Source organism: Micromys minutus (assembly GCF_963924665.1).
Source record: "Micromys minutus genome assembly, chromosome: 19".
Classification (NCBI taxonomy): Eukaryota; Metazoa; Chordata; class Mammalia; order Rodentia; family Muridae; genus Micromys; species Micromys minutus.
Window position 1 is genome coordinate 25,572,878 of NC_137954.1, and position 25,674 is coordinate 25,598,551.

Consider the following 25,674-nt stretch of genomic DNA (forward strand, 5'->3'; position numbering starts at 1 on the left):
TCCCAGCACTATGCCGGGTACTATGGAAACTCTGCGGTTTCAGCTGCTGCCCCCGGAGCCGGATGATACCTTTTGGGGCGCACCTTGTGAACAGCCTCTGGAGCGCAGGTATCAGGCACTGCCGGCCCTCGTCTGCATCATGTGCTGTTTGTTTGGAGTCGTCTACTGCTTCTTTGGTGAGATCCCCCTCATCCCTCACCTGTGGCCCTCTACTGTTTCCCTAAGGTTCCTTTTTCTGGTGTCTCCAAAACCATTTCCAGCCCATCCCATCCCCTTGGCTATATCTTTCTCATGCTAATCTCAAATATATTTGCAGATTATTGACTCTAGATTCTACAGAGAACAGGTTTTGACTTAGGCTCTTTGAGTTTGAATCCGGCTCTGCATGTTAGTCACTGTGATGTAATGGGCATGTTAACCTGGGTCTGAGCTTTTTCACCTGGACAAAGACAGCCTCATTTGTCTCCTACAGACAAGAATGAACAGGTACTCAGAGAATAATGGCTATCGTAAGGAAGATATGTTTGGATCACTAGGATAAACAGAAACTTTCAAACGGTGATTTAAACATGGTCCCTTACAACAGCATATTGTATGGTGGGGGCGAGACCTGGAATATTCACGCTTGTGATACATACTAGAGTGGGCTGGCTGGTAGTCATACACATGGTGATCGCCTACAAGGCAGATTCCCATAAGGATGGTTATTGTGAAGAGTTGTATGGGGGAGGGCGTGGTATGCCTCTAATCCCAGCATTCAGGAAGCCAAAGCAAGGGTACGGAAGCTCAAGGCCAACATGGATTACATAGTTCAGTGGAGTCGGGTGGGTGAGCAGTTACTGCAGTTCAGTTGAACAGGTGTGTGTGGGTCTGTTTGACAACTCTCAAGGTCTTAGCCCAAGGCTGCCTTCTCTAGAGAGAAGTATACCTTTTTCTCACTTTCACAAAGGTAACCCATGGGCTGGTGTCAGCTTAGAGTAAATAAGTGCCCAGTGGATTCTTCAGGAAGTTATAGAGCTTTACAGTGGAGAGTGCCTTCTATGAGCAGAGACCCAAGGAAGGCCTTCAAGAGGATTATGCATATCAGAACTAGTTTGGGCAGAAAGGCTGCCATGGTTTGCCAGAAGTGTGTTAGAATAGTTGAGAATATAGGGTGTGGAATATAGGATCAGATCATCTTTCTTGTACATTTTGCAGAGTGGACAGGAAAAAATGCCCCCCACAAGGATTTAGGACATGATTGGATCTCCAAAGATCCCTCCCCCTCTGCTCTGGATCCTCCCCCCTCTGCGTGGTGCTCTGGATAGCCTCTTTCCTTACCCTCAGCATCTGTATATCATCTTACCCATCTTGGACGTCCCTACCAGAGATTCAGAGCCTTTTCTAAACTCTGCTCCCTCTGGCTTCAGGACCTTCTGGGGTCTGATACTCCCATTCTTGGAACCAAACCTCCCTTTTCTCTTCATCAACATTCTCTTTGGCTCTCCCTGCCTCTCCTTGACTCCCAACTCTGACTTCTACCTTCCCCATTGTTCATGATCTGCACCCCATTCCTCTTTCCAGTACCCACAACCCCCTGCTCTCCATTTAATCCTCTTGGATTTCCCGCCACCCCCATAGCTCCTAGTACCCACCCACCGGTTCTCTTTGATCCCGGTAACTCCAGTCAGTAGGTTGATCTTCACATAGTGGTCCCTAGTGCTTCCATTTCTCTGGCCTCAATGTTGCCCTTGTCTTTAATAATCTTAATGACTCTACTCTTGTCCAATCCCCTGATCTGCAAAGACCATGTCTCCCCAGACCAATCTCTGTTCTCTCTGCAACTTTCCAGCACTGCTTTCTCCCAAAAGCCCTGGGACAACAAAAGGATATTCTTTCTAAACCTATGTGACTTCACCCCTATACATTTCCCCCCGGACTTCCAGATTCTTCATCTCTGAATAGTCCTCCTCAGAGGCCCCAGAGACTCCATTGCTGATCCACTTGTGATACCAATGATCTCTCTGGACCCTGTGGTCCAAAAGACCCTGATGCCCCATGGCCAAATTATTCAACTCCAGTGATTTAACTTTGACTTTCAAAGGCTTATATCATGATTTCAACAATTACCTGTCTTCCCAGTCATTCCCAGCAAACATCTGTATGCTCTCCCCTGATCTTCAAATCCACCTTGAGCCCTCATGACCTCTAATCCTTTTTTTTAAAGATTTATTTATTTTATATATGTGAGAACACATCACTGTCTTCAGATCCCCATTACAGATGGTTGTGAGCTACCATGTGGTTGCTGGGATTTGAACTCAGGACCCTTGGAAGAACAGTCAGTGTTCTTAACTGCTGAGCCATCTCTCCAGCCCATGACCTCTAATTCTTATTTTAGCACCCATGTCTCTGATGCCCTTGTGCCTCCATGTCCCTAACCCCTTTGACTTCTAGCCTGGTAACCTCATTTTGGCCCCTCGCTGGCCCTGTTCCCCTCCAGGTTACCGCTGCTTCAAGGCAGTGCTCTTCCTCACTGGGTTGCTGTTTGGCTCAGTGGTCATCTTCCTGCTGTGCTACCGAGAGCGGGTTCTGGAGACGCAGCTGAGTGCTGGGGCAAGCGCGGGCATCGCACTGGGCATTGGGCTGCTCTGCGGGCTGGTAGCCATGCTGGTACGCAGTGTGGGCCTCTTCCTGGTGGGGCTGCTGCTCGGTCTGCTGCTCGCTGCTGCTGCCCTACTAGGCTCTGCACCCTATTACCAGCCTGGCTCTGTATGGGGCCCACTGGGGCTGCTGCTGGGAGGCGGTCTGCTCTGTGCCCTGCTCACGCTGCGCTGGCCCCGACCACTCACCACCCTTGCCACTGCTGTGACCGGTGCTGCGCTCATCGCCACTGCCGCAGACTATTTTGCTGAACTGCTGCTGCTGGGGCGCTACGTGGTGGAGCGACTGCGGGCTGCGTCTGTGCCTCCCCTCTGCTGGCGGAGCTGGGCCCTGCTGGCACTGTGGCCTCTACTTAGCCTGATGGGCGTTCTGGTGCAGTGGAGGGTGACAACCGAAAGGGACTCCCACACAGAAGGTGAGAGGACACAGGCTAGGGTGGGCATGGGAAGAAGGGGTGGACGAAGATGGGTGGTGAAAATGAGGGATTGGTGAAAAGGGACAGAAACCACACACAAAAAACTGAGGCCTCGATGGGTTAGAAAGTTGACATGGTCAGGGGCTAAGAGAACAGGGCTAAGTAACAACATTCATCCCGAAAGAATGTGTGGGGCACTGGCTCTAGGTCAAGTCCATTCCAGACACTGGGGTAATATAACAGAGATGAAAGAAGAGCAGGGTAGAGGATGTAGCTCAGTCGTAGCATGCTTGCCCAGAACTCGCTAGGCTCTGAACTTGACAAAGGCTACCAGAGAAGGCTCATGCTCTTACAGAGGCTGTGCAATCAAGGTAGCGGAGAAACAGATAGTAAGTAGATATGCAAACTAACAAATAAGTTAACGCCTATTGTGCAGAGTGGAATGGAGAGATATCAGGGGAAACAGTAACTTTATGGAGTCCACTGTACTTAGGTTGGTCAAGGAAGGCTGCTTGGTGCAGGTGCGGTTCATGAGATTTGCTGAAATCTGTTACAAGGACACTGAGATGCCCGTGGAGGGCTTAGAGTAGGAGAGGAACGAACATAGGTTAATGCTTGGAAATGTAGGATGCGTTAGAGCAGCAGTTCTTGACCTTCCTGACACTGCGACCCTTTAACACAGTTCCTCCTGTTGTGGTGACCCCCAACCATAAGATTATTCTCGTTGCTACATAATTGTAATTTGCTATTGCTGTGAGTCGTAATGTAAATATTGGTGTTTTCTGGTGGTCTTAGGCGACCCCTGTGAATGGTTGTTTAAACCCCCGGGAAGGGGTTGGGACCCACAGGTTGAGAACTGCTGCAGTAGAGGGAGGCAAGTGGATGGAGAAAGGAGATAGTGAAGAAGGAACCGTCCAGGGAAAAGATGATGGGTGTCTGGTCTGGGGAGGTGGGAACAGCAACAGCAGTTAGGGAGGGGATATTGTGCATACAGCCCTTACAAGAGTAGAGAAAAATGTGGGATGTCCCATCTTGGAGATGGGAAATCAGAAAAGGAAGTAACAGGGTGGAAGGGGGTGGTAGTGGTCATGGACAAGGGTCTGTGGAAGCCTCTGAGGGGAAGAGAGGAAGAGGGCTCCATGAAGGGCTATGTGGACTTGAGTCTCTTCTGTGCCCATTCCTCTACAGTGGTCATCAGCCGACAGCGAAGGCGAGTGCAACTGATGAGGATCCGGCAGCAGGAAGAACGCAAGGAGAAGCGGAGGAAGAAGAGACCCCCTCGGGCTCCTCCCAGAGGTCCTCGGGCACCTCCAAGGCCTGGTCCCCCTGACCCTGCTTATAGACGCAGGCCAGTGCCCATCAAACGCTTCAATGGAGATGTCCTCTCCCCGGTGAGGCCCCAGAACCCCTCCAGCCCCAGGGTGGGAGGAATATTAATGACCATGCAGGACTGAGCCTTCTTAGGGGACTGGATGTATTTGTCCATCCATCAGAGCATCTATAACTGGGCTCTGATAGATCCAGCTTTGGAGTTAGGGACAGGTGTCCCAAGTACTGCCATTAAATGGATATGGTATATGGTGGGTTTTAGGGCTGTGGGCTCAGTTTGGAGATTGCTTGAGTTAGTGCAGGCCAAGAGAGTCTCAGGCCTGGGTGGTACATGGAGAGATGGTTTTGTAGCAGGACTCAGACCTGTTCTTACTTCCCCACAGAGTTACATCCAGAGTTTCCGCGACCGGCAGACTGGGAGCTCTCTGAGCTCCTTCATGGCCTCACCTACAGACACGGACTATGAGTATGGGTCCCGGGGACCACTGACAGCCTGCTCAGGACCCCCTGTACGGGTGTAGTCATGTTCCCACTGTCTGGACTCTGCAGTCACCAGCTCTGCCAGCTTCGAGACTCCTGCCAGGCCACTACTGAGGCTGCAAGGCCCTGTGGCCTTTGGCTGTCTCGCTTCCATGGAGAGGGTTGGCCAGCCACCAGGAGGGAGGCTGTGATTCAGGCTAGGTAGGCCTGGCCTGAGGGAGAAGTTCCCGTCCTAGCTCCCGAGGGACTCGGGATGTGAGCCCCACTGGGATGTGCTCAGGGTTGTGTGTTGCCCATACATGTGTGTGAAGGGGCAGGCTTGGAGGGGATACTGGGACCCTTGCCTTAGATTTGATTGGCAGGGCTTCTTCAGGGCCAGCCCCGCCTCCTGCCCCAATGCTGGGGTCCCATGGGCCACTCTCCTGCATGTCTGTGTGGAGGAGGCCTGCCTGCCTCTCCTATTGCTCTACCTTCCAACCATATGTCTAAGAGTTCTTGTTATTGTCCATGGAACTAACAGCGGCCTCCCTCACCCTGGTCCCCTGACCTCTGCAGAGCCACCAGCCTGAGGGCAGTGGCAGAGGACAGGGGTGCAGGGTGCTGTTCTGGGTTGGGTTTGGGAGGAGGGTGGAGGGGAAAAGGGCTTAAATGCACGGTGCATGTCTGGTGTCTGCTATGCCACCTTAGACACCTCATGCTTCTGTCTCCTTCCGCCCTGTTTTACATCTTTTATAAATGTGCCAAACTATGTGGCCTCTGCCCGAAGTCTTCAGTGATTGGTACTTCCACCAACCAAGTTGGAAACACTGCAGCCTCTGAGCTGTGACACTTACTACAGGGGCTCCAAGCATGGTCTGCCCTCCCATGGCACACAGACAAGTGTGGGCATGAACAGTAGCATCTTTATTGTTACCTGATACCTCTGGATCCTCCCTCCCCACCCTACCCCGTATAAGGGTATGCTTCCTCGAAATGGTCTGAGGGCACGAGCTCGGTGTGTTTCAGCCCTCTAGTCACCTGTAGAGGAATGAGTGCATGTGGGACTGGGTATAGGGAGAGTGGGACCAAGCCACTAGCAGAGTCTGGATACCCAGGGTCCCACCCTTATCGAGCCTCTGGCAAAGATGTCTGCAGGGCCAAGAAGGTGGGTGCAGGTAGGGTGGGACACAGCAAGATGTATGAAAAGAAACTCAAAGGTTTGGGGCAGAGTGGGTGCTTCCTACATCAAAGAGGGAGAGAATGGAAGGGACTGCCCAGGCTGTTGTGGAACCCACTGAGGTGACCAAAAGCCAGCTGGAAAGAGGGCAGGAGGAGGTGATGGACAGCAGATACTGGTGGGTAGTGAGGAAAAGGGCAGCTGGTAGCAATCAGGTGTTCTGGGGAGACAAGCATGCACCAGAAACAGAGGAAAGTGAGAAGCCCTAGCAGGAGGAGCCCTAGGAAGGTCAGGGAAGCTCCTTTTGAGACTCAAGGTTCTCTCCCACCCCTCCCCCACCCCCACATGCATCAGAACCCACCGCCCAGAGTCTTTCCCCGAGTCCTGGAAAACCTCCCGTAGGTGTAGCTCAGCACTGCAGCTTCTAGGTAGCCCCTCCTGCCTGGTCATCCTGTTTCTTGTGATTCTGCCCAGTGGGCTCTACTCACCCTCTACCAGCAGCTGTGTGTCAGCACTGTCCTGGCCTGCTTGGCAGCTGTAGGTGCCCTGGTCCTCGGGTCGGACGTCATGGATGACGAGGCTGTGGGTAGTGCCGTGACTGCGCATCTCATACTTGTTTCCCGGGCATAATTCGACCCCCTCCCGCATCCAACACACGTGGCCCCCAGGGCGGGACACAGTCACCTCCAACACCGCCCTGCGGTGGACCAGAACCGTCTTCTCGCGAGGTGGGCGGCGGCACATCTGGAGAGGCAACGCTGCGGTTGGGGGAACAGGGTCTTAATAAGGACACGCAAGGCCCCTAGAGGAGAGATGCATCTTCCCTGCCTACGATCTCCACTCCTGGCACAAGCCCTCCGTGCCATCAGTCCATTTCCCTGCATGCCCAGTTCAAAGTCTCTTTCTCTCCGTCTCCTGAAGAAATGAACTGCTCTCTATGACCTGCCCCAAGAGAGAGCCCCTCAAGAGGAGCGATGAAGAAGCGGCATCTCTAGGACCAGCGGCTGGTCAGTTAGTCCCAGGATGGGAGATGATGCCCTTTCCTGTCGCCTTCGCCTCAGAAGCTTACCCTCCACCTCCAGCCGAGCCAAGGACTGGGCGGGTCCCGCCTGGAAGCAGACCTCTCCGGTGTCCTCGGTTCGCAGCTCGCTCAGCACCAGAATGTGTTTCTTCCCTGGGAGTGGGGGGTGGGGAGGTATTGAAGACTCAGCCGCTTCCCCCGGGAGAATTTGAGAAAGAGGGTGGCACCGGAGCAAGTCCCCGGGAGGTTCTGAAGTGTCAGCGCGCGGAATTGGAGAGAGGACGCCAAGAGAAGCTAAGGCAGGACTCAGCTGGCGGAGGAGGAAAGTCCCGGAGACACCAGCAGGGGGTTGGTGGGGCGGGGCCTACTCGAGCTAGAGGCGGGGCTTCTCTGAATGGGGGCGGAGTCTGTCTGAACCCTGGGCAAGGTAACAAGGGGTCACGGAAGAAAGAAAAAGGCCCACACCTTCCTGTCGGATGCGAACTCGGCCTCCGGGTCTCAGTGCATGGCCTCCGAGCTCCCAGCGCCCAGTGGTCTCGGTCTCAGACACGGTGCACTCGAAGGTGGCGCTGTCTCCTTCGCGGGCGCTAACGGACCGGAGCTCGCGGAGCACAGATACCTCTCGTTCTGGGGCGGAGCCAGGAGCGTGAGGCGGGGCGGAGCCAGACACACATCCGCCACGCCCCCTAGAAGTGGGTAGGGTGTAGGGGCGCCCAAAGTAGTACCCTGGCGTCTCTGGGTACCCACCGCGCACGGTCAAGAGCGCAGGCCCGGAGCGAGCTGTCCCCACAGCGCAGCTGTAGGTCCCGGCGTCTGAGGAGCTGCAACGCCGCAGAAGGAGAAGGCGCCGCGTGCCGAGAGCCTGGAGCCGGGCGCGCGGGCTGAGAGAGAGCGCCTGCCCATCCTAAGGGCGGGATTCGTAATAGGTCAGATTGAGCCCAGTAGGATTCTGGAGGTTGCGACCCTGGGAGTTGGCGCTGTCCTCTGTGGATGTCAAGCCGGCTAGAAACGCACTAGTGGATTCCTTGCGTTCCCCAGCTAGGGTTGGACTGTCCCACGACTTCCCTTTCTGGTCACTTCTCTCAGAAGGTGCCATCTTTAGAGCCGAGAATTGGCACCAGTGGCACAGAAAGCCCAACGTTCTGCATGGACCCACCGAGTGTGGATTTAAAAATTGGTTTTCAACATAGGCTCTACTTTTGTCTGTCCTTGAGCAACTCTGTTCATCCCACAGAATGTGTTCCTTAGATAGCCCGGTAATAACGAGGTGTTCCTTCACAGGGTGTTGTAAGGATTAAAAGGGATTAAATGTGACACCAATCTCAACCCAGTCTCACAGGTCCAGTGAGTGTTAGTTTCTTGCCCGAATTATTGTTATGTCGATAGGTCTGCACTAGGCGCATGCTCTGACCTTCTCCCATATTACGTCAGCCAAAGTCTGGGAAAGCTCGCACTCGAACGTGGCTGTGTCACCTTCAGTCACTTCTAGGTCCTGTGGCCCCTGCACAATAGTCACTGGGACCTCTGAGAGTGGATAAGGGAGAAATGTCAAGGATCGGGATAAGCTTGTACAACACACAGACACAGTGGGGTCAGTGGCAGACACATGCAGGTAGTCAGTGGAGGCCACTAGTATGTGGACGGTGTGTGACACAGCAGGACCAGAGAGCCAATGGGGTAGGAGTACCATTTTGAGGTCGTCAGCAGGGGACATGCTGGGGTGGGAGGGCAATGGCAGAGATGGAAGAAGAGATGGCAAAAGGGTCACTCACAAACACATGGGCAGCAGTGTCCACATGGCTGAAGTGGACAGCTGAAGACACTGGGCTTGGTGGGGGAGGGGCATAAAAGTGCTCCACAGAGTACTGAGGGTCCCTAGGGCTGTGGCTAATGGGGAACTCACTAGGGCTAAAAAATGGGGGCCTCGGGCAGAATTAGAACCACAGCTTTCTCTGATGTCTCATCAGTGAATTACAGGAGACACACTTAGGCAGCCAAGAGAGCCACTGAGTCATAATAAGAGTAACCAGTGGGGACATGTCCCGGTAGGCAAACAAAAGGGACCATACAGATATGGGATTGTTCCAGGTGGCACCGGATGTAGGGCTACAGGCAACAGAAGCACCTCTACTCAAGCAAGGTGGTGACTGGGGTCCACACAGATCCAAAGGGCCCAAGGATTCCCCCACTCCGGCAGGGTGGTCAGTAAGAACCACACGGTTAGGTAGTAGTCACACAGGGATTTAGCAGGCAGGGGCCCAGAGGCCACACCTCTCACTGTGAGCCGAGCAGCACACCGAAGGGTATCCGAAGTGAAGGAGATACAGCCTGAGTCAGCCAGACCCAGGCCGCTTAGCACCAAGCAGTGAGTACGACCTTCTGAATGAATGTGACATCTGGGCCCTGGGTGAAGCCGGACTCCACCCTGGGCCCATTCTCCAGTCACATCCTCCTGGGACAGCTCCAGCTGGAAGGTGGCGCTGCCCCCCTCATAGACGGTCACATCCTCCAGAGGCCGAAGTTCCCTCAGCTGCCGAGCTAGTGTGGGGAGATGGGGGGTGCCAGCTCTAGCTCTGGGCAGGGTTCAGGGGCTCACTCACCCCTAGCATCCTCTGCACCACCCCCAGCACTCAATCGAAGGCCTTGCTGTACAGACGGGGTGAGAGGGAGGGAGGAAAGGACAGACACAATCTAGGTTTGGTCAGGGGAGAGGTGTACTGTGGTTAGGAAAATGAAAACATGCGAGTGTTAGTTTGGGGGTTGAGGAGTCTCAGTGTGGGTTGGTGTGACGCTGGAAGGGACAATGAACCCACTGGGATTGCAGCCATTATTTAACCATATAACTCACGCATGTAACCATGGGCTCCTTGGCAAACCGCTCTGACTTTTTCTACCCCTAATTTTCCCTTATTGCACTGATCCAGTGCATCTCAACCTTCCTAATGGTGTGACCCTTTCATACAGTTCCTCATTGGTGGTAACCCCCAGCCGTAAAATTATTTTTCATTGCGACCTCATAACTGTGACCGTGCTGCTGCTATGAATTGTAACGTAAATACCTGATATGCAAGATATTGGATAGGGGACCCCTGCCTTCACGCGAGCAAAGGGGTCTCGACCCACAGGTTGAGAACCACTGCACTAGACTCAGTGAGGCTCTGGGTTATGCTGTGATGAATACATATCACCTGTGACAGCCAATCACCAAGGTCTGATACCTCAGCTAACTTCCTCAGAGACTCTGGACATAGAGATCAACCCTGTTTTTTAAGATTTGTTTCAGAGAGATTGCTTGAGGTCACACAGGTAGAGCGCTCCAGCATTTTGCTAGTCATTCTTTCAGATAAATTAATAAATTCAGAGAGTCTTTCTGCAGTATAATATTCATGTTGCTAGCAAAGCCATCTTTGGAAGTTGGGAGTGAAAAGCAAAGTCCATCTGGACTTCTGAGGTAACTAGAAAACAGTAGAAAAGGAGGTTTTTGCTTTAGGCAGGAGTCTAGATTGGGACGGCCAGGGCAGACTTTCCTCCGCAGAAAGAAGCTCTTTGGTGGTGGTGGCAGTGGCGGGTCTGGGACAGCCGGGTAAGTGATGAGAAAGGAGAAGACTGGGCACTCACGCCTCACACTGAGCCTGGCCAGGGTGCGATCGTGGTGGCTCTCACAGCCGTAGGTACCCTGGTCGGTAAGTAGGACACCCCGGATAGCGAGGCGGTGAACATGGCCATCCTGGACCGTAGTCAGGCGACAGTCCATGGGAAGGGCTTCCCCGCCTCGTATCCAGCGAACGGCTCCAGCGGCACCTACTCGACCTGTCTCCACCTCAAGGCACACATCCTGGCCTTCCTCGGCCCGCACATCCTGCAGCCGCCGGACGAACAGCAGCTCAGTCTCTGGAAGGGAAGACAAAAGATCATAGGGCCCGTATGTTGAAGGCTGTCTCACTTCTAGGCCACAGCCGGGAGGGGGTTACAGGGAACAGAGCTTAGTCACCTCGAACATGGAGCCTGGCACTTGTGTCAGTGGTTCCAGCTCTGGCCGTCACCGTCCCCGCGTCTTCGAGTTGGCAGCCTCGGATGATCAATGTGCGGCTTGAACCACTCCGGGCCATTTCCAGCTGTGGCCCTGGAGTGACAACCGCTCCATTTCGTAGCCAGGTGACTTCGGCATCTGGTGGTGAGACTTCACACTGGAAGGTGGCATCATCACCCTCATGGACCGTCAGGGGCGTCAGTTCAGAGACCAGCTTCACGGGTGGGAGCTCTGGAAGGAGGGGTGAAGCAGTGACCTGGATACGTCTCTCTCCCTTACTCCTTCTCCACCCCTCCTTGGGACTCAGGTTCTCATTCTCCCGCTAATTACTACACCTTGAGTGAGGTCCTACTGTGTGCTAGCTGTTGGGGTAAGCTCCCTGAAATCCCAGCCTGGCACCTCTTCCCAAGTCTCTAGTACCAATACATTACTTATTATGGGCCCTGTTACAGCATCTAGTAGTCACAGCCACCCATCTGCTATGCCATGTCAGAGCTGGGGCTCAGAGGAGTAAAATGGCAAATCCCGGAAAACCGAGTCGGAGTTGCATGTTGACTCTGGAGATCTTTTTCTTATCCATATGTCCTGCCATGCTAGGGTGCTGGAAAAAGGGGTTTGCCCTCTTACAGTCACAGTCATGAACTCATTGCTGGGGACCACAGAGGGCAGTCAGGTAAGGTGTAGAGATGGAAAGGGCCCAGAGGATAGGAGGTGGTCTTTGTGGGTGCCAGAGAACAATGGGTGTGAGGGGTGCACCGTTACCTTCCACACTGATGATGAAGATGCGACTGTCCTGGGATGCGTCACACAGGTATTCCCCAGCGTCCCCTCTCCGTGCCCCCCTCACCCGCAGCACCTGCCTCACCCCGGCTTGTTCCAGCTGCACCCGCCCCTGGCTTGCCAGGCGCTCCCCGTCCTTGTACCAGCGCACAGGGGCCCCTGGTCTGGAGAGGTGCACCACCAGCTCTAGGTCCCCGCCTGGGGTGCTTCGAACCCTCGTCTGGGCTGCCTCAGGGGACACTACCCGCACCGGGGGCTCTGTGGGGTCAAAGCTAGGGGTCACTGGGAGGGTAATGAGAAGGGCAGGGAGACAAGCTGGGGAAACAGGGCAAGGGAAAGATGTCATGTCTTAGGAAAGTGGGGGAGCCCTGGATTTGGGGGACTACTAAGGCTTTCTGCCCAGGCTGTACTCACCAGCCACCTGGACATTGAAGCTGAGGCTTGGGGCTCCTGGGGCTGCCCCAGACTGGCAGGTGTAGACACCTGCGTGAGCTAGGTCGGCAGCCTGGATGCAGAGGATTCGGCGTGGACCCTCAGCTCGAAGCTCTAGTCCTCCGCCCTGCTGCACAGAGGTCCCGTTATGGCTCCACAACACTTGTGCGCTTGCCCGGGACAGCTCACAGCTCAGCACCACTGGATCCCCAGGAACCACGCAGAGCGGGTTTGGGGCTGCCTCAGGGGCCAGAAACTGCACTGGAAGCTCTGCACAAAGAAAGGGCGTTGTAAGCCCAAGCCAGCCCCTGCCTCCCCACCCCAGGCTAGCCCGGCACACCCACCAGCCAGGCTGACATTGAAGGTGACAGCCTCATCTCGGGTCTCACATACATACTCCCCGGCATCCTCAGGCTGGGCATGGGGCAGGGTGAGAGTGCGGGCAGGCCCCTCGGCACCCAGCTGCAGTGCATCTGACACCTCTACCTCTAGCCCATCCTTGTACCAGTGCACCTGAGACCCGGCCGGGGCCACTTCACAGCGTAGCTCCACATGTCCTGGAGCCCCAAACTGCAAATCCAGGGATCGGGCCACTGGGTGCACAATCCTCTCAGGTGGAGCTGGTGGGTGGGCAGAGAAAGGGGCACAGGGTTTTGACTGATAGTTTCTCCCTGACTCTCCAAATACACTTTTTAGTAAGGAACTGAGGGCTCCTATGAAGAAAATGACTTGCCCAAGGTCATACAGATAAAAGAGGCAAGTCAGACTCATACCCAAATCTATCCATTCACCTCTCCTTAGATCCACCCCCATTCCCTTCCCTTTTATGCTTTGCCTCTGATACACTTAGCTCTTGCTCCTTGGTAAACCATTTATTTTGCTTCCCCATCCCCCACTACCACTTCCCAATGTTGAGTTCTGCAAACACTGAAACTTGTAGCACACTGGTTCACTTTGTACCCCAGCATCTAGAATGGTGTCAAGCATATGCTAGTTGCTTGATAAGCATTTGTTGAATGAATGAATGAAGGAATGAATGAAGGAAGGAAGGAATGATCCTATCTGTTGGGCTCCCTCTCACCAGGTCTGTGGACACTGTCCCTGGTTGAACTGAGTTCTCTGATGGCTAAGGCTGAGGGGTCTGGGACACAGAGGAATGGGGGAAGAGAAACAAGGTAGAGTAGGGATAGTGGATGTCTGTCCTATAGTACCCCGTTTCTTTACCTCCCTGGAGGTGTCAGCAGAAATTACCCACCTATGACAGTGACAGTGAAGAAGGCTGAATCATCCCCAGCATCACACACAAACTCGCCCCCGTCCTCTGGCTGGGCAGCAGGCAACACCAGACGGCGGCGAGGCCCGTCACTCTGGAGCACCAGGGCCTCAGTCTCCTCTACCTCTAGCCCATCCTTGTACCAGCGTACAGGAGCATCCTCTCGAGACAGCTCACAGGTGAGCACCACACATTCCAAACTCACAGCACTTAAGGTCACCTCATCCCGGGGGTATATGATCCGCACAGGGGGCTCTGCAGAACAGGACAAACACAACTGTCACTAACTGTCACTAACTAGCATGACAGGGCAGCATATGGGCCCCCACTGCCCATGGGTTAATAATAGTCCTGAGTTCTGAGTAGCATAGTAGTAACAATGGGTCCCTGATCCGTCCTTGGAATCCCCTTGGACACTTACAGAATCCAGAATCTTCTGGACTTTAAAAGGATGTATTTCTCATTTGGTAGATACCTTCAGGTCCTGCCTCTGCCCCTTATAACTATTCCCATTAACATGTTTGCTAATGTATTTACCCTCAGCAAGATATACTAACACATAGTCAAATCTCACAAAGATACAGATATACTAGCCCTAGCAGATAAATAAAGAACAATTAAGTACACATCAGTTAAGCTCAGTTTTAATGAAATAAATTTGACTGCCAAAATTCTGCTCTCACTACATAGTCCTGGCTGGTCTGAAACTGCTATGTAGACCAGGATAGCCTGGAAAACAGAGAATCACCTGCCTCTGCCTCCTGAGTGCTGGGATTAAAGGTTTACACCATTATACCAGATGAGTGCTGAGCTTTTTACAAGCCTTTTGATTTTGAGGGGTTGGGGGAGGGGGACTTTCAAAATCGTGCAGGGGTGGAATCAGGATCTGTTAAAAATGAACACTTCCTAATGCTCCAGTCAGAGTGCTGAGCACATTGATCGTTCAGCCCCACACTGTCAGAAGGAAAGCGTTACGCTCTATTTTCCAGATGAAAGAACTGAGGCATGAACTTAAGCAATGAACTGCCTTTAAGGTCCGGGGCAGCTATCGCTGCAGAGGCAGGAGGAGGAAGCATTCTGTTCTAGGCAGGCTCTCCTGCTTCAGGCAGTGGGAGGGAATCCAAGCCTCCCACTTGCAGCAACTAGGGAATGAATCCTTATATACCAAGCTGTTAATAACTGTCTAAGTTTCCCGGGGGATGCTACACTGTTTCAGGGAGCTCATCCTCAAGCACAGTCCACTCTTCCACAGACAGGAGCTAAGTCAATATTATTAGACCGTCAGGGAGCCCAAGCTCGCCCATACTGGGCCCTGTTATTCTCCAACGAATTAAGTTTCCAAATGACAAGCGTATGCCTGGCCCCCTTGTGGCCAGGCTGGGGAACTGCTGGCTTCCTTGCCTAGGATTTTCTTTTTTCAGTTCTCGGCCAGACCCAGCCTCTGTACACTGCAGCCTTGAGCTCGTCTTGTTGAGACAAGATGGCATCCTGTTTCCCCCCCCAAAATGTCTGATCCAGTCCATGACAAGGTCAGAAGACTACAGAAGGTGCTTCTTCTGTATGGAATGGCTGTGGAAGAGGTTGGGGCAGTGAGCTGGGGTAAAGATGTAACTACAGAAGCCATTTGGTAGGGAACTCGATTCCCCCCTGGCCTGGAGGTAAAGTGGCATTTGTGTGAATTTTACTGTGAGGCATATGGTGCTTTGTGGTTGTGGCTGTTGTTTCTGGGAACAAGAGAATGAAGGTAGCTAGCTGTGAAACAAACCATGTACACAGTCATGTACTTGTGGACTCAGTCTAGGGTATATACTGAGTGCAAGTCCCTAAGCTCATCCTGGGCATGGCTCCTTGGGCAAGTCAGAGAAGAAGGCAACAGGACCATGAAGAATAGGGTACTTGTCTTTGTGCTACCACTGGGGTTCTTCTGCGATGTCCAGAAGTGCCTAAGTGCCCCCCACTACCATGCACACTGGGAATGGTGCTGTGAGCTTTAATCCTGAGGTCGCTGGCACAAAGCAGCATCATTTCCAGCCATCCTGCACTTCCCCCATACCTAGAACATTCCCTGCCCACCTCTTAACTCAACCTAGCCCTGACCAGGATAGCAGCCACCAGCTCAGGGACTCCTACGCTGAATTTGACGGCCTACGCTCTGACATGTATCTGGCTTGCTTACTAGGCTGTGCTCTCTGAGGAGCAAATACAAGTCTGTTCATATGCTGCCGAATACATGAAGCCCAGCCCATATCCGTTACTCTGAGAGACCTCCTCCCATGTCCTCCCTGCCTGGCTCTCCTGTGGAGCCCTCAACCCTAATTGAACTTATTTATCATGAGGTTTCTTGGAATATTTATTGGTGCATTTATTGGTTTAACAGGGGAGTTGCAAACTGCAAGGGCCAAGTAGGTTAAATTAATGGCTCAAGAAGTCTGGGGAGAGGCAGAAGGAATGGCAGGGAGGGTGGAACAGAGAAATGGGGACCCCATGCTATGGGGCAGCTGCTACTCAGTGCCAGCCGTTCGTCGCCATGGGGGGAAACGAGACCAGAACCGCTGGGTCTTCGGCTTTTTCAAGAGGACGCATAACTCCGGGTTGCTATTTGGGCTGTCCTGACTTTGGTATGACTCTGCAGGCCAAACAAAACACATCTGTGGGCTGCACAGAGCTGGCATCCAAGGATCTCCCCATTTGTGACCCCTGTCTAACAATAGCCTCCCCAGCTAGTCTGGCAGCTAACTGACCAGCAGCCCAGACTTCTGGCCTAGATGGGGTTCAGTCAGTGAGCTGGACCTGGCCTTGTTGACACCAGGGAAGGGCTTGTTGATTCCAACTGGCATTCCAGGCTCTTTCAGGCAAGGACCCTGGTGCATGCACCCTCAACCCACACTTCCCTCCCTGACACAGGCAAGCTTGCATGCGGAGAAACATTCACTCAACATCCCTCAGGCCCAGGTTGTCCTCTGGTGATTCTGGGGGCTGGGGTGGGCCCACACCTGTGACGGTGATGGTGAAGGAAGCCGACTCATCACGGATTTCACACAGGTACTCGCCAGAGTCCTCAAGCTGGACAGAGGGCAGCACCAGGCGGCGGATGGTATCTTCCTTCTCCAGGAACAGTGCTGGGCTCTCCACTACCTCCTCCCCATCTTTGGTCCAGCGCACCTCAGCCCAGGGCCGGCACAGCTCACAGGTCAGCACCACACGCTCTTGGCGTACGGCTGCCACGTGCACTTTGCCACTGGGGTACACGATCCACGAGGAGACATCTGAAGGGCAGAGACATCTGATCCTAGGCAAGAGGGGATGGGACCAGGGGTGTCCGCTGTCCCTCCTCATCCAGGCCTATCCTATGCTTTGAAAGTCAGCCACGTGTTGAAAAGGTCATTCTTTAGGCTGTCACTTCACTCACAACTAGTGCCACACAAGTCCTTGAGAGTAGCTGTCATGGACACAGACACCCAACCATAATCTCCAGAGTACACCAGGCTTTGTGTGGAAGCTCATCATGGGGAGTGTGGACCCCCATTAACTATAGAAACAGTTTACAGTCTCTGGGGATGGGGGGACAAGGACAGAGTGAAAAATGAAACATGGGGAGTCTAGAGAGATGGCTCAGAGGTTAAGAGCACTGACTGCTCTTTCAGAGGTCCCAAGTTCAATTCCCAGCACCCACATGGTGGCTCACAACCATCTGTAATGGAATCCAATGCCTTCTTCTGGTGTGTCTGAAGATAGCCACAGTGTACTCATACACCTACAATAAATAAATATTTTTTTTTTTAAGTAACATGGGAGAAGGGCGCTAGGTCTCAGATGAACTGGGGTACCGTTCAGGTCTCTGAGACTTTTTGACCCCTTCCATACCTGGTACCATCTGCTCTGTAACAGAATTATTGTCCCCAAGGAACCCTCTTAGCAGGGGACTCCTGGAAGATGGAAAAGGCAGGGTTCCCTGGCGATGAGTAGCCAGGACCAGTGTGCTTAGGACTCAACAATACAGAGAGACTAGAGGGGGCAAGAAGAGCGACCCGCAGGAACACGTGATAGCCTCTCTCACCTGTGATGGTGACTGTGAAGTAGGCACGTTCATCTCCTACGACACACTGAAACTCGCCCCCGTGAGAGGGCTGGGCTGCAGGAAGCACCAGGCGGTGATGGGGCCCTTCCTTTCTTAATACGATGATGTCACTCGCCTTCACCTCCTGCCCGTCCTTGTACCAGTGCACAGTTGCGTCCTCGCGGTCTACCTCACAGGTCAGCACGACACTCTCGGAGGTGATGGCATGGACAAACACATGCTCTCGGGGGTCCACGATGTGCGCTGGGGGATCTTGGTGGGGAATAGAGATGGATCATAAACACCCCTTACACAGGAGACTCGAGGGCAGCAAGAAGTCGCTGGCGGCAGGAGAGATGGGTCATTAAAGCCATACCATGCAGGAGTTTGGGGACATGAGATCCTGTTGGCATGGAAGATGAAACTGATGCCCAAAGGTAGCTGAGTGGGGACACAGAGGATAGGAGGCACCCAGGGGTCATACAGTGCCAGCCAACTGTCTGACAGGCAGAAGGGAGATCGAAACTACAATGCACCTGGCCGAGTTCACTGTTCAAGGACTGGAGGATGACTCGGTCAGGATCAAGCAACCGCCCCCCTGGGCAGTAGTGTGGCTTTGTACAAAGGCACCATCTCAAAGGCCCACATGTTAAGGGCTTGCAGGCCAAGCTGGTACTACCATAGTGCTACGGAGTGGCGTGATGGGAAAACCTCAGGTCACTGGGGCCTGTCTTCAAAGGGGCATCCCAGCTTCTTCCCCTTATTTCCTGGCCATGAAGATGAGCAGTGTCCCCAGAACACCCCTTTTTCAATATCAATGAATATCTCGGGTACTTCCCTACGGTGGCAGAAAAACGACTAGTTCCCTATCGGGGGACATGTTTGGGTTGGGGTCACAGGGTTTCCAGAATTGAAACAGGATTGTGACTCAAAGGGATCAGTAGCTCCTATGCTGGTTGGCTGCCTTGAGGACAGCTTGAGTCAGTGCCTCACGCAGCTGGGGCTGGTCTCAAATCTGCATGTGTCACCCAGCTGAGTAACTGTCATTACTGATCAGCTTCCTAAACAGAAGATCCCTCAGGCTCAGGCCGGGATGTTTCCGCTTTTGAAAGCCCAGGAGGCCTGGGAACATGCATTTCTAACAGACTCCTAGCAGGAAAAAGCCAGACCACCGTCTGTTTCGGCTGCCTGATATCAAGGAAGTCACAATACTTCTTTGGGCCTCAATGTTTTTACCTGTGGACTGGAGGTTATACGTTATTGAGTCGTGAAAACTAAATAAAATATCATACATGCAAATTACTTAGCGTAATTCTAGCTCCAGAGTAGGCTCCGAATAAGTGCCAATCCCACCCCTCTTTTTCCTCAATTGCATTAGGCCCCCTCACCAAATCCAGCAGAGGGTGTAAATACACAGGTGGCCAAGTATGTTAGATGCTGTGGGTACATGAGAGATTTAAGATGCAAATGTAAGACCAGGGATGTATCTTGGTGGTAGAGAGCTCACCTAGCACCGACAAGGCCCTAGGCCCCAGTCAAAACCCACAAAAAAAAAAAAAAAAAAAAGCAAAAAGCTCTGTATAAAAGGGACGCCCACCCCCGCGCCACCCACACGCCAAGCCAACAGGCCACAGGGGCAGGATTTACAAGGCTCCCAAAAGCAGCTTCAGCTGGAAGCAGCCGGCAAGGCTCCTGACCTTGAACAGTGACACTGAAGAAGGCTGAGACCCCTTCTGTTCTGCATTCAAAGTCACCGCTGTCTCGGACTTGAGCCTCAGGCAGGATCAGCTGGTGTTTACGCCCATCCATCTTCACTATGAGAGACTCGCTCTCCTCCACGTTCTGCCCATCCTTGTACCAGGTTGCCGGAAAATTCACTCTTGAGAGCTCACAGGTCAGCTCTACCCGTTCAGAGGTCGTGAAGGTTAGTGACACCTTATCCTGGGGACTCAGGATGTGCACTGCGCTTTCTGCATGGAGAGAAACTTGGTCACTTGCAATGTCTCTGGTCTATTCTGCTCCTCGGATATACAACCCTTTATCTAGCCTGTATGTTGGTGTAGGGGCGAATACACCAAGACAACTGCTGTCAGTGACCAAAGCCTGGATGTCAGTTAGTTTTTAAAAATAGGTTTGAGGGTCAAGGGGGAAGAGAAGAATGGCAGCATATCTATCAAGCTTGCACATAAGGTGCTAGGTTCAACTTCCTGACTTAAAAAAAGAAAAAGGATCGTGCATTGCTATGGTTTGGTTTGGATATGATCTGAGTTATTCCCGGAAAGATGTTCATGTGATGGAACTGTAGTCCTCAGGGTGGCAGTGTCTGGAACCTCTAAGAGGGGGAAGGAAACCTAGGGGCGGAGGAACAGGAAGAGGTTCTTGAGTATGCTGCTACAAAGCAAGTTCACCCTATGTACTTGGTTCCTTCTGATCATGACTGACCTTTTATTTCTTTGTCATGGTCTGAGTTAGTGAAAAGCTGGGGTAGGGGTCACTAAAGACTGGACAGAGTCTCTAAAGACTGGGCTGACCAACTTCAGACTTGAGTTTCCAGAACTGTGAGCCAAACAATTTTTTTTTCTTTATAAGGTACCCGGCATCAGCTATTCTGTTATAGCAACAGAAAGAGGTAAAGTCGGGTTTTAGGCTACTGCTTAAGAGTAGTGGTTTTACTGTACTTAATTCTTAAAGAGCTCGTCTCTCCTGATGACTCTGATGTTAGTGATCTTTCATTTAACTTGGAAATGCTGCACTTGGCAATTTTTGCCTTTGCTCTCTACTACTGATGCTGGAAGCTACCACCGTAAGACCCCAGGCTCTCTAGCAATAGCCAAAAAGCTGAGCACCAGGATGGCCCTTGAAGTTTTAATACCTTAGTCCTGGACCCAAACTACTTGGGTTCACAATCCAGAACCGTCACTCATTGACTTTGTAACTCTGAGCAGGCCATTAAACTTCTCTGTTTTCCTACACGTACAGCCCGGGAAATGACTAAGGACCTATTTTATGAGGCTATCGGCGGGACTGTGCTAATTACCTAAATCACGCAGTTCAAGGTGAATTTGGCCAGGAGATGGGGTTTTATTAGGTAATTAGACAAGAGGACAGAGAGCAGGCAGGGACTAGGGCCAGAATCCATATCTTTCAAATAAGAGGACAAGTATAATCTTTTTTGGTAGTATTGAGTTCACCCCATGCTGGACAAAGTGCCCTCTCTCTGAGCTCTATGCCTAGCCCAACTGCAAAGCAAAACAACCCAAAGAATGGGGTGATGCTGATGAACCCAAGAGAAGCTCTATATGCTGGGAGCTGAAGTTACCCTTCTGGGTGTCTGAGCTCTCAATCTGAGCCCACCATGAACACCCCCTACTCTTCCAGCCCAGCCGTGAGAAACAGGCACAGCATCTGCCTCGCTCGGTAAACATGACTTCTGAGCTTTGAACCTATCTGCCTAGGCATCCACCTGTCACCAACCTTGGATAGTGAGGGCGGCAGAGTCTTGCACACCAGGGCAGATGAAGCCTACCAGGGCCCCATTGTGCTGGTGCTTGACAGCGTGCAGGATGAGTCTGTGCTGGAGGCCCTTCTGCTCTACTCTGTACCGCAGGCCTCCAGGCTCCACCTGGCCCTCGGGCTCATTACTGTTGAGCTGCTCTCCATTAAGGAACCAAGCGCCCTTGATGATGGTGGACAGATTAAGGGAGAAGACGGCATCTTCCCCATCATACACCTGCATATCTTCCAGGCCTGACACCAGGCGAGCTGTGGGCACTGGGGCAGAGACAGGGCATGGCCGTTAGAACCAGAAAAGGGCAAGAGAAGGCAAAAAGCTGGAGGATGGGAAAACGCAAGGACTAAGGGCCAGAGAAAGGAAAAAAGGTCACGGAGGGCATGACTGGGCACAGACACCGATGGGCAAGTCGTGAAGAATTAACTCACCAAGGTGAGCAGAACCGTTGAACGTGATATGGGGGCTGCGGCCATGTTCACTGACTGTGCAGATGCGGAAACGGTAGTCACCCTCGGCGGGTACACAGTCCCCTGGCACCTCTACGGCTCCAGCTTTCTCAATGCTGAAGCACTGGATCCAATCCTCAGACCCGATTTCCTGCCGCTCTAGGCGGTAGATGAAGGAGGTCTCTGGAAGTGGCTCTGGGGGCTTCCAGGTCAGCAGGACTGTGTTCTTTTGGCCTTTGAACATCTCAACCGATATGGGGGGCCTAGGAGGACTGTGCTTGACACCTAAGATAAAGGTGAGATTTTTCACCTGAACCTTGTACAAGACTCCAACAACACTCCTGCTTTAAATCCACTTTCCCAACCCAGGTACTGGCAACCGGCAACGCCCCTGCCCTGACCCTCCTGTTTACGAGCATTCTTGCTCTCACATTTGACTCTGAGCAGGGTGGTGGTACGGGAGTTGCCCAGGCTGAAGGTGACCTCGCCAGCATCTTCTCGGGTCACCCCTGGAAGGACCAGGGCATGCATATGACCACAACTGCTCTGGCAGGTATCTGGCAGCTCCTCCCCATCACGGCTCCAGCACCCCTGGACCCCAGCTTCTTGAGTCTCCACCAGCAGCACTGCGTTGTCTCCCTCCAGGACATCAAGCTTCCGGGGTAAACGCTTCAGGATGGGCCCTGAGACGTGGACGGGAATCCATCAGCCCAGGAGCGAGACAACCACCAGCCTCAGCCTCCTCCCACTGGCCAGCTGACCTTTGACCGTCACATTAGCCACAGTGCGCACTCGGCCCCGCATCTCACACAGATAGACACCATCATCATCTGCCTTCAGCCTATGGATGATGAGGCGTCTCACAGTGCCGTCCTCAATCTGCTCGTACTTGCGGCAGGGTAACAGTCGCTGGTCCTCTCGGAACCAGGCGGTGGGAATTCGAGAGTTGGGTACTTTACACTCTAGCACTGCGATCCCATGCTCTCGACCCTCCACATCCTGGAGCGGCCGTGTGAACCGTAGGCGGGGCTCTACAGGAAGAGAAGAGAAGGTTCAGGAGAGAGACTAGCTGAGGATAAAGTACATCAGACATACTTCCTCTTCCTAGCAGGCTAAGAATGGTGGTTGAATTCCCAGCAGAGTTAGTTGGTCTAATCTCCAGCCTGACCCTGATACCCACCAGCCGTATCACTCTGAACATGTTTTGAGGGAGGGTAGGCGTTGGACCAGATCAGTGTTTTTCCAGCTGTCCCCTAACTCTACACCGTTTCTGTAATTTCTACAAGGGCCTGCAGTGAATTTCATTTTAACAGCATTCTAACCATATTTCAGAAATAGGAGGCTGCTAGAGTTGCTGGGGAAAACAAGTTCTGGTTCCACTTGGAGAAGTTTCTTTACTTTGAGGACGTTCCAGTTTCTCACCTGCCTGGCAAGTTTGGGCACACTGAGCTGGGACTCGTGAGGACACTGCCACAGCTCAGGTACCACACACTTGGTTAAGGGCCAGGCAGGACTCAAGGGAACTTCCCAACATGCTTTTCTTGGAAGGAGAAAATTGGGCCAACAACTAGTAAAAAATGTAATTCCTCAAATTGTGACCAAGTCCTATTAAGGGGAACTTTAGCTTCCAGCGTGATTTGAGAGTGTCTTGTTTTCTCTGGATTTTCTGTTCACGAGTACTGAAGACAGGTAAGGTAATTTCCCCTCCTCATCTCTTTTGCTTTCCTCTTCTTTGAAACTTAAAATAAAAGAATATGGACTGCCTGGTATTTATCCTCTGGCGCATCTATCTCCCCTAATGAAAAAGCAGTGGTTCCAGGGAGGTTTGAACCAGCCTTCCTAACAGATTCAGGGTCCGAAGCTGTGAGCACAGCCTCCACTCCAAATGTGTGTTTTCAATACAGCAGCCTCCTTGTTCCGGCTGATTAGTATATTATAAACTTAGTTATTTACATCCACAACACGATCCTATTATTTTACAGATATTGCAACCTGATGGGAATCCAGTTGAGAAAGGAGGTCTAAAAAGGTAGGAATGTACTAGGACTAGAAAGGTTTACCCAGTCTTCTTTATATTCCTTAGCTTTGTGGTTTTCACCATCTCCCTGGAAATCGCCTGGGTGGTTTGCTAAGAAATACACTAGTGTACTGGAGACATCTAAATCCGCACCCCTGAGGGTGGGGGGCAGATTGGAAATGGGAATCCAATATTCCTCCGGACGTGGGGGTGGACATGAGCACAAGGAGAACCTCTGAGGGCACTAGGGGCACAGTGCTCTACCTTTCACGTGCAACTGGACCGCACTTAGCGTCTGGCCCGCCGAGTTGCGCGCGGCGCACAAGTAGAGCCCCCGGTCCTTGGCCTGGCAGTAGAGCACCTTAAGTACAAAGCCACCGTCACGGTCGCGGTACATGAGGCGCCGGCGGTCGGGGAGCAGAGGGCGGCCCTCCAAGAGCCATTCGATCTCGGGCTCAGGCTTGCCCATCACGTAGCAGCGGAACTTGGCGTGCTTGCCTTCGTTCACCCAGAAGGTCTTGGGCGCGCATTTGAGCCGCTCCACCACGGGTCTGGGGGTGTCATCGGGATCCTGGGGCCGGTTCTCCTGGGGCTGGTGGACCTGGAGCAGCGCGCCCGCCTGCGCGTGGCCGTGCGCGTTGCGGGCGTGGCACACGTACACGCCGGAATCGGGCAGCCGCGCGGACGAGATGCGCAACGTCAGGCTTGCGCCCCCGTCACTCGCGTCGCTGGCCGGCTCCAGCGTGAAGTGGCTGCTGTCCCACACTTCATCCAAGGCCATCCCATCCTTCTCCCAGTACAGCTTGGGCTCCGGGAGGCCTCCCACCTGGCACGTCAGCACCACCTCCGCCCCTCGCAGCACCCACTGGGACTGGGGCCCCGTCAGGAACACCGGGGCGCTCTCCCCGGTACCCGGCGGCGGCAGCGGATACTCGGAGGGCTGGGGCTCAGGCTCTGGGGCCGGAGGTTCCAGCACGGTGATGGCGGCCGCCGCGTAGGCCTCTCCGGCCGCGTTGCGGGCGCGGCACACGTAGACTCCGGCGTCGGTGGGCAGCGCGCCGCTCAGCAGCAGGCCGTGCTCGGCGCCGTCCTCCGGAAAGCTCAGGCGCTCCGAGGCCACCAGCTGCTGCCCGCCTTTCTCCCACAGGACGGTGGGCGGCGGCTCTCCCAGGACCACGCATCTGAGCTCGGCCTCCGCGCCACTTACCACCCGCACGGGCCGCGGGAAGCGTAGGAAACACGGGGGGCTCCCCTGATCCTCTGAGCTGGCCTTCATTGCGGCCGCAGCAGATGGCCCGCCTGGGCACGCGCGAAGGCCGAGAGCAGAGACCAGGGCGTGGCGGAGCGGCAGCGGGGACCGGTGGGACTCCTGTGACCGTTGGTGCTCGCTCGTCTCCCTATCCTGGATCCAGGCTGCAGCCCTGCCGCTCAGCAATTCCTGGGCCGGGAGCCCGGAGCTCAGGGGGCAGTCCTTCCTGTTTGCCCGCGCAGCGAGGGGCCCTACAGCCTAGACGGCCCGCGGCCTGGCTTCCTGCTCTTGGGAGAGTCTCATTCCAGCCCCCTCCCACAGCCTGGGCCTCTGGGCCTCTTTTCCCTCCTCCCTCCCACCTCCGGCCGCCAGGTCTCCAACTGCAGGCCAGGCTTGGGCCTGAGTGACTTTGTCGCCTGCAGCTGCCAATCCCAAAAATATTCTCTGATGACACAGCTGGAGGACAAGAGCCCAGACTGGCTCCTCCAGGCTAAGTATAGAGCAAGGCGAGACCACCTGCCCTCGGCCCAGAGCCTCAACCCCAGGTCTTCCCTCCCACGTTGGCCTAGCAGCTGCTATGGTTGAAAAGAGCCCCAGAAAGTCTGAGGGGGTTGGTGCACTCTGTCCTCCTGATAAATGATTTGATGACTGGCCAACCTTAAACAGCCCCCCTGTGGTACCTGATGTAGACTCACACTCTGTGTGTGTGTGTGTGTGTGTGTGTATTTGAAGAGTGGGTTGTATGCTTGCTTGAATGGGTCAGGTCACTTGGGGTGAACACCCATCACAGCCCCTTCCCCCACATTCTTGGCGGGAGTGGGAGATAAGGCTCAGG

The 25,674-nt window shown here is 53.5% G+C and overlaps 2 protein-coding genes across 6 annotated transcripts; one reads left to right on the forward strand and one right to left on the reverse strand.

Moving 5' to 3' along the window:
• Positions 1–10: 10 nt before the first annotated feature.
• On the forward strand, positions 11–4,908 carry TMEM198 (transmembrane protein 198; the record flags this gene model as incomplete). Its single annotated transcript, XM_080933509.1, has 4 exons — positions 11–176; positions 2,483–3,058; positions 4,247–4,449; positions 4,771–4,908. 4 exons carry the CDS (start codon positions 11–13, stop codon positions 4,906–4,908), a joined length of 1,083 nt encoding a protein of 360 aa, XP_080789635.1.
• A 913-nt stretch (positions 4,909–5,821) lies between these two features.
• OBSL1 (obscurin like cytoskeletal adaptor 1) lies at positions 5,822–25,484 on the reverse strand. 5 transcript variants are annotated; one of them, XR_013975433.1, is made up of 22 exons: positions 23,855–25,482; positions 22,335–22,604; positions 22,005–22,256; positions 21,556–21,858; positions 21,091–21,387; positions 19,314–19,586; positions 17,617–17,889; positions 16,553–16,825; positions 13,542–13,814; positions 12,631–12,906; positions 12,269–12,556; positions 11,837–12,112; positions 11,036–11,305; positions 10,663–10,935; positions 9,316–9,582; positions 8,456–8,568; positions 7,792–7,948; positions 7,510–7,671; positions 7,093–7,197; positions 6,708–6,781; positions 6,512–6,603; positions 5,822–5,884 (listed from the first exon to the last, which is right to left on the reverse strand). XR_013975433.1 is itself a non-coding variant. In XM_080933000.1 (21 exons), exons 1-21 carry the CDS (start codon positions 24,864–24,866, stop codon positions 5,877–5,879), a joined length of 5,691 nt encoding a protein of 1,896 aa, XP_080789126.1. In that variant the 5' UTR covers positions 24,867–25,481; the 3' UTR covers positions 5,822–5,876. The 5 variants fall into 5 exon arrangements, 4 of the variants coding, with proteins under 4 accessions (XP_080789126.1, XP_080789125.1, XP_080789127.1 ...); XM_080933000.1 differs by having other exon boundaries at positions 6,512–6,781; positions 23,855–25,481; XM_080932999.1 differs by having other exon boundaries at positions 6,512–6,781; positions 7,510–7,948; positions 23,855–25,483.
• Positions 25,485–25,674: the final 190 nt, after the last annotated feature.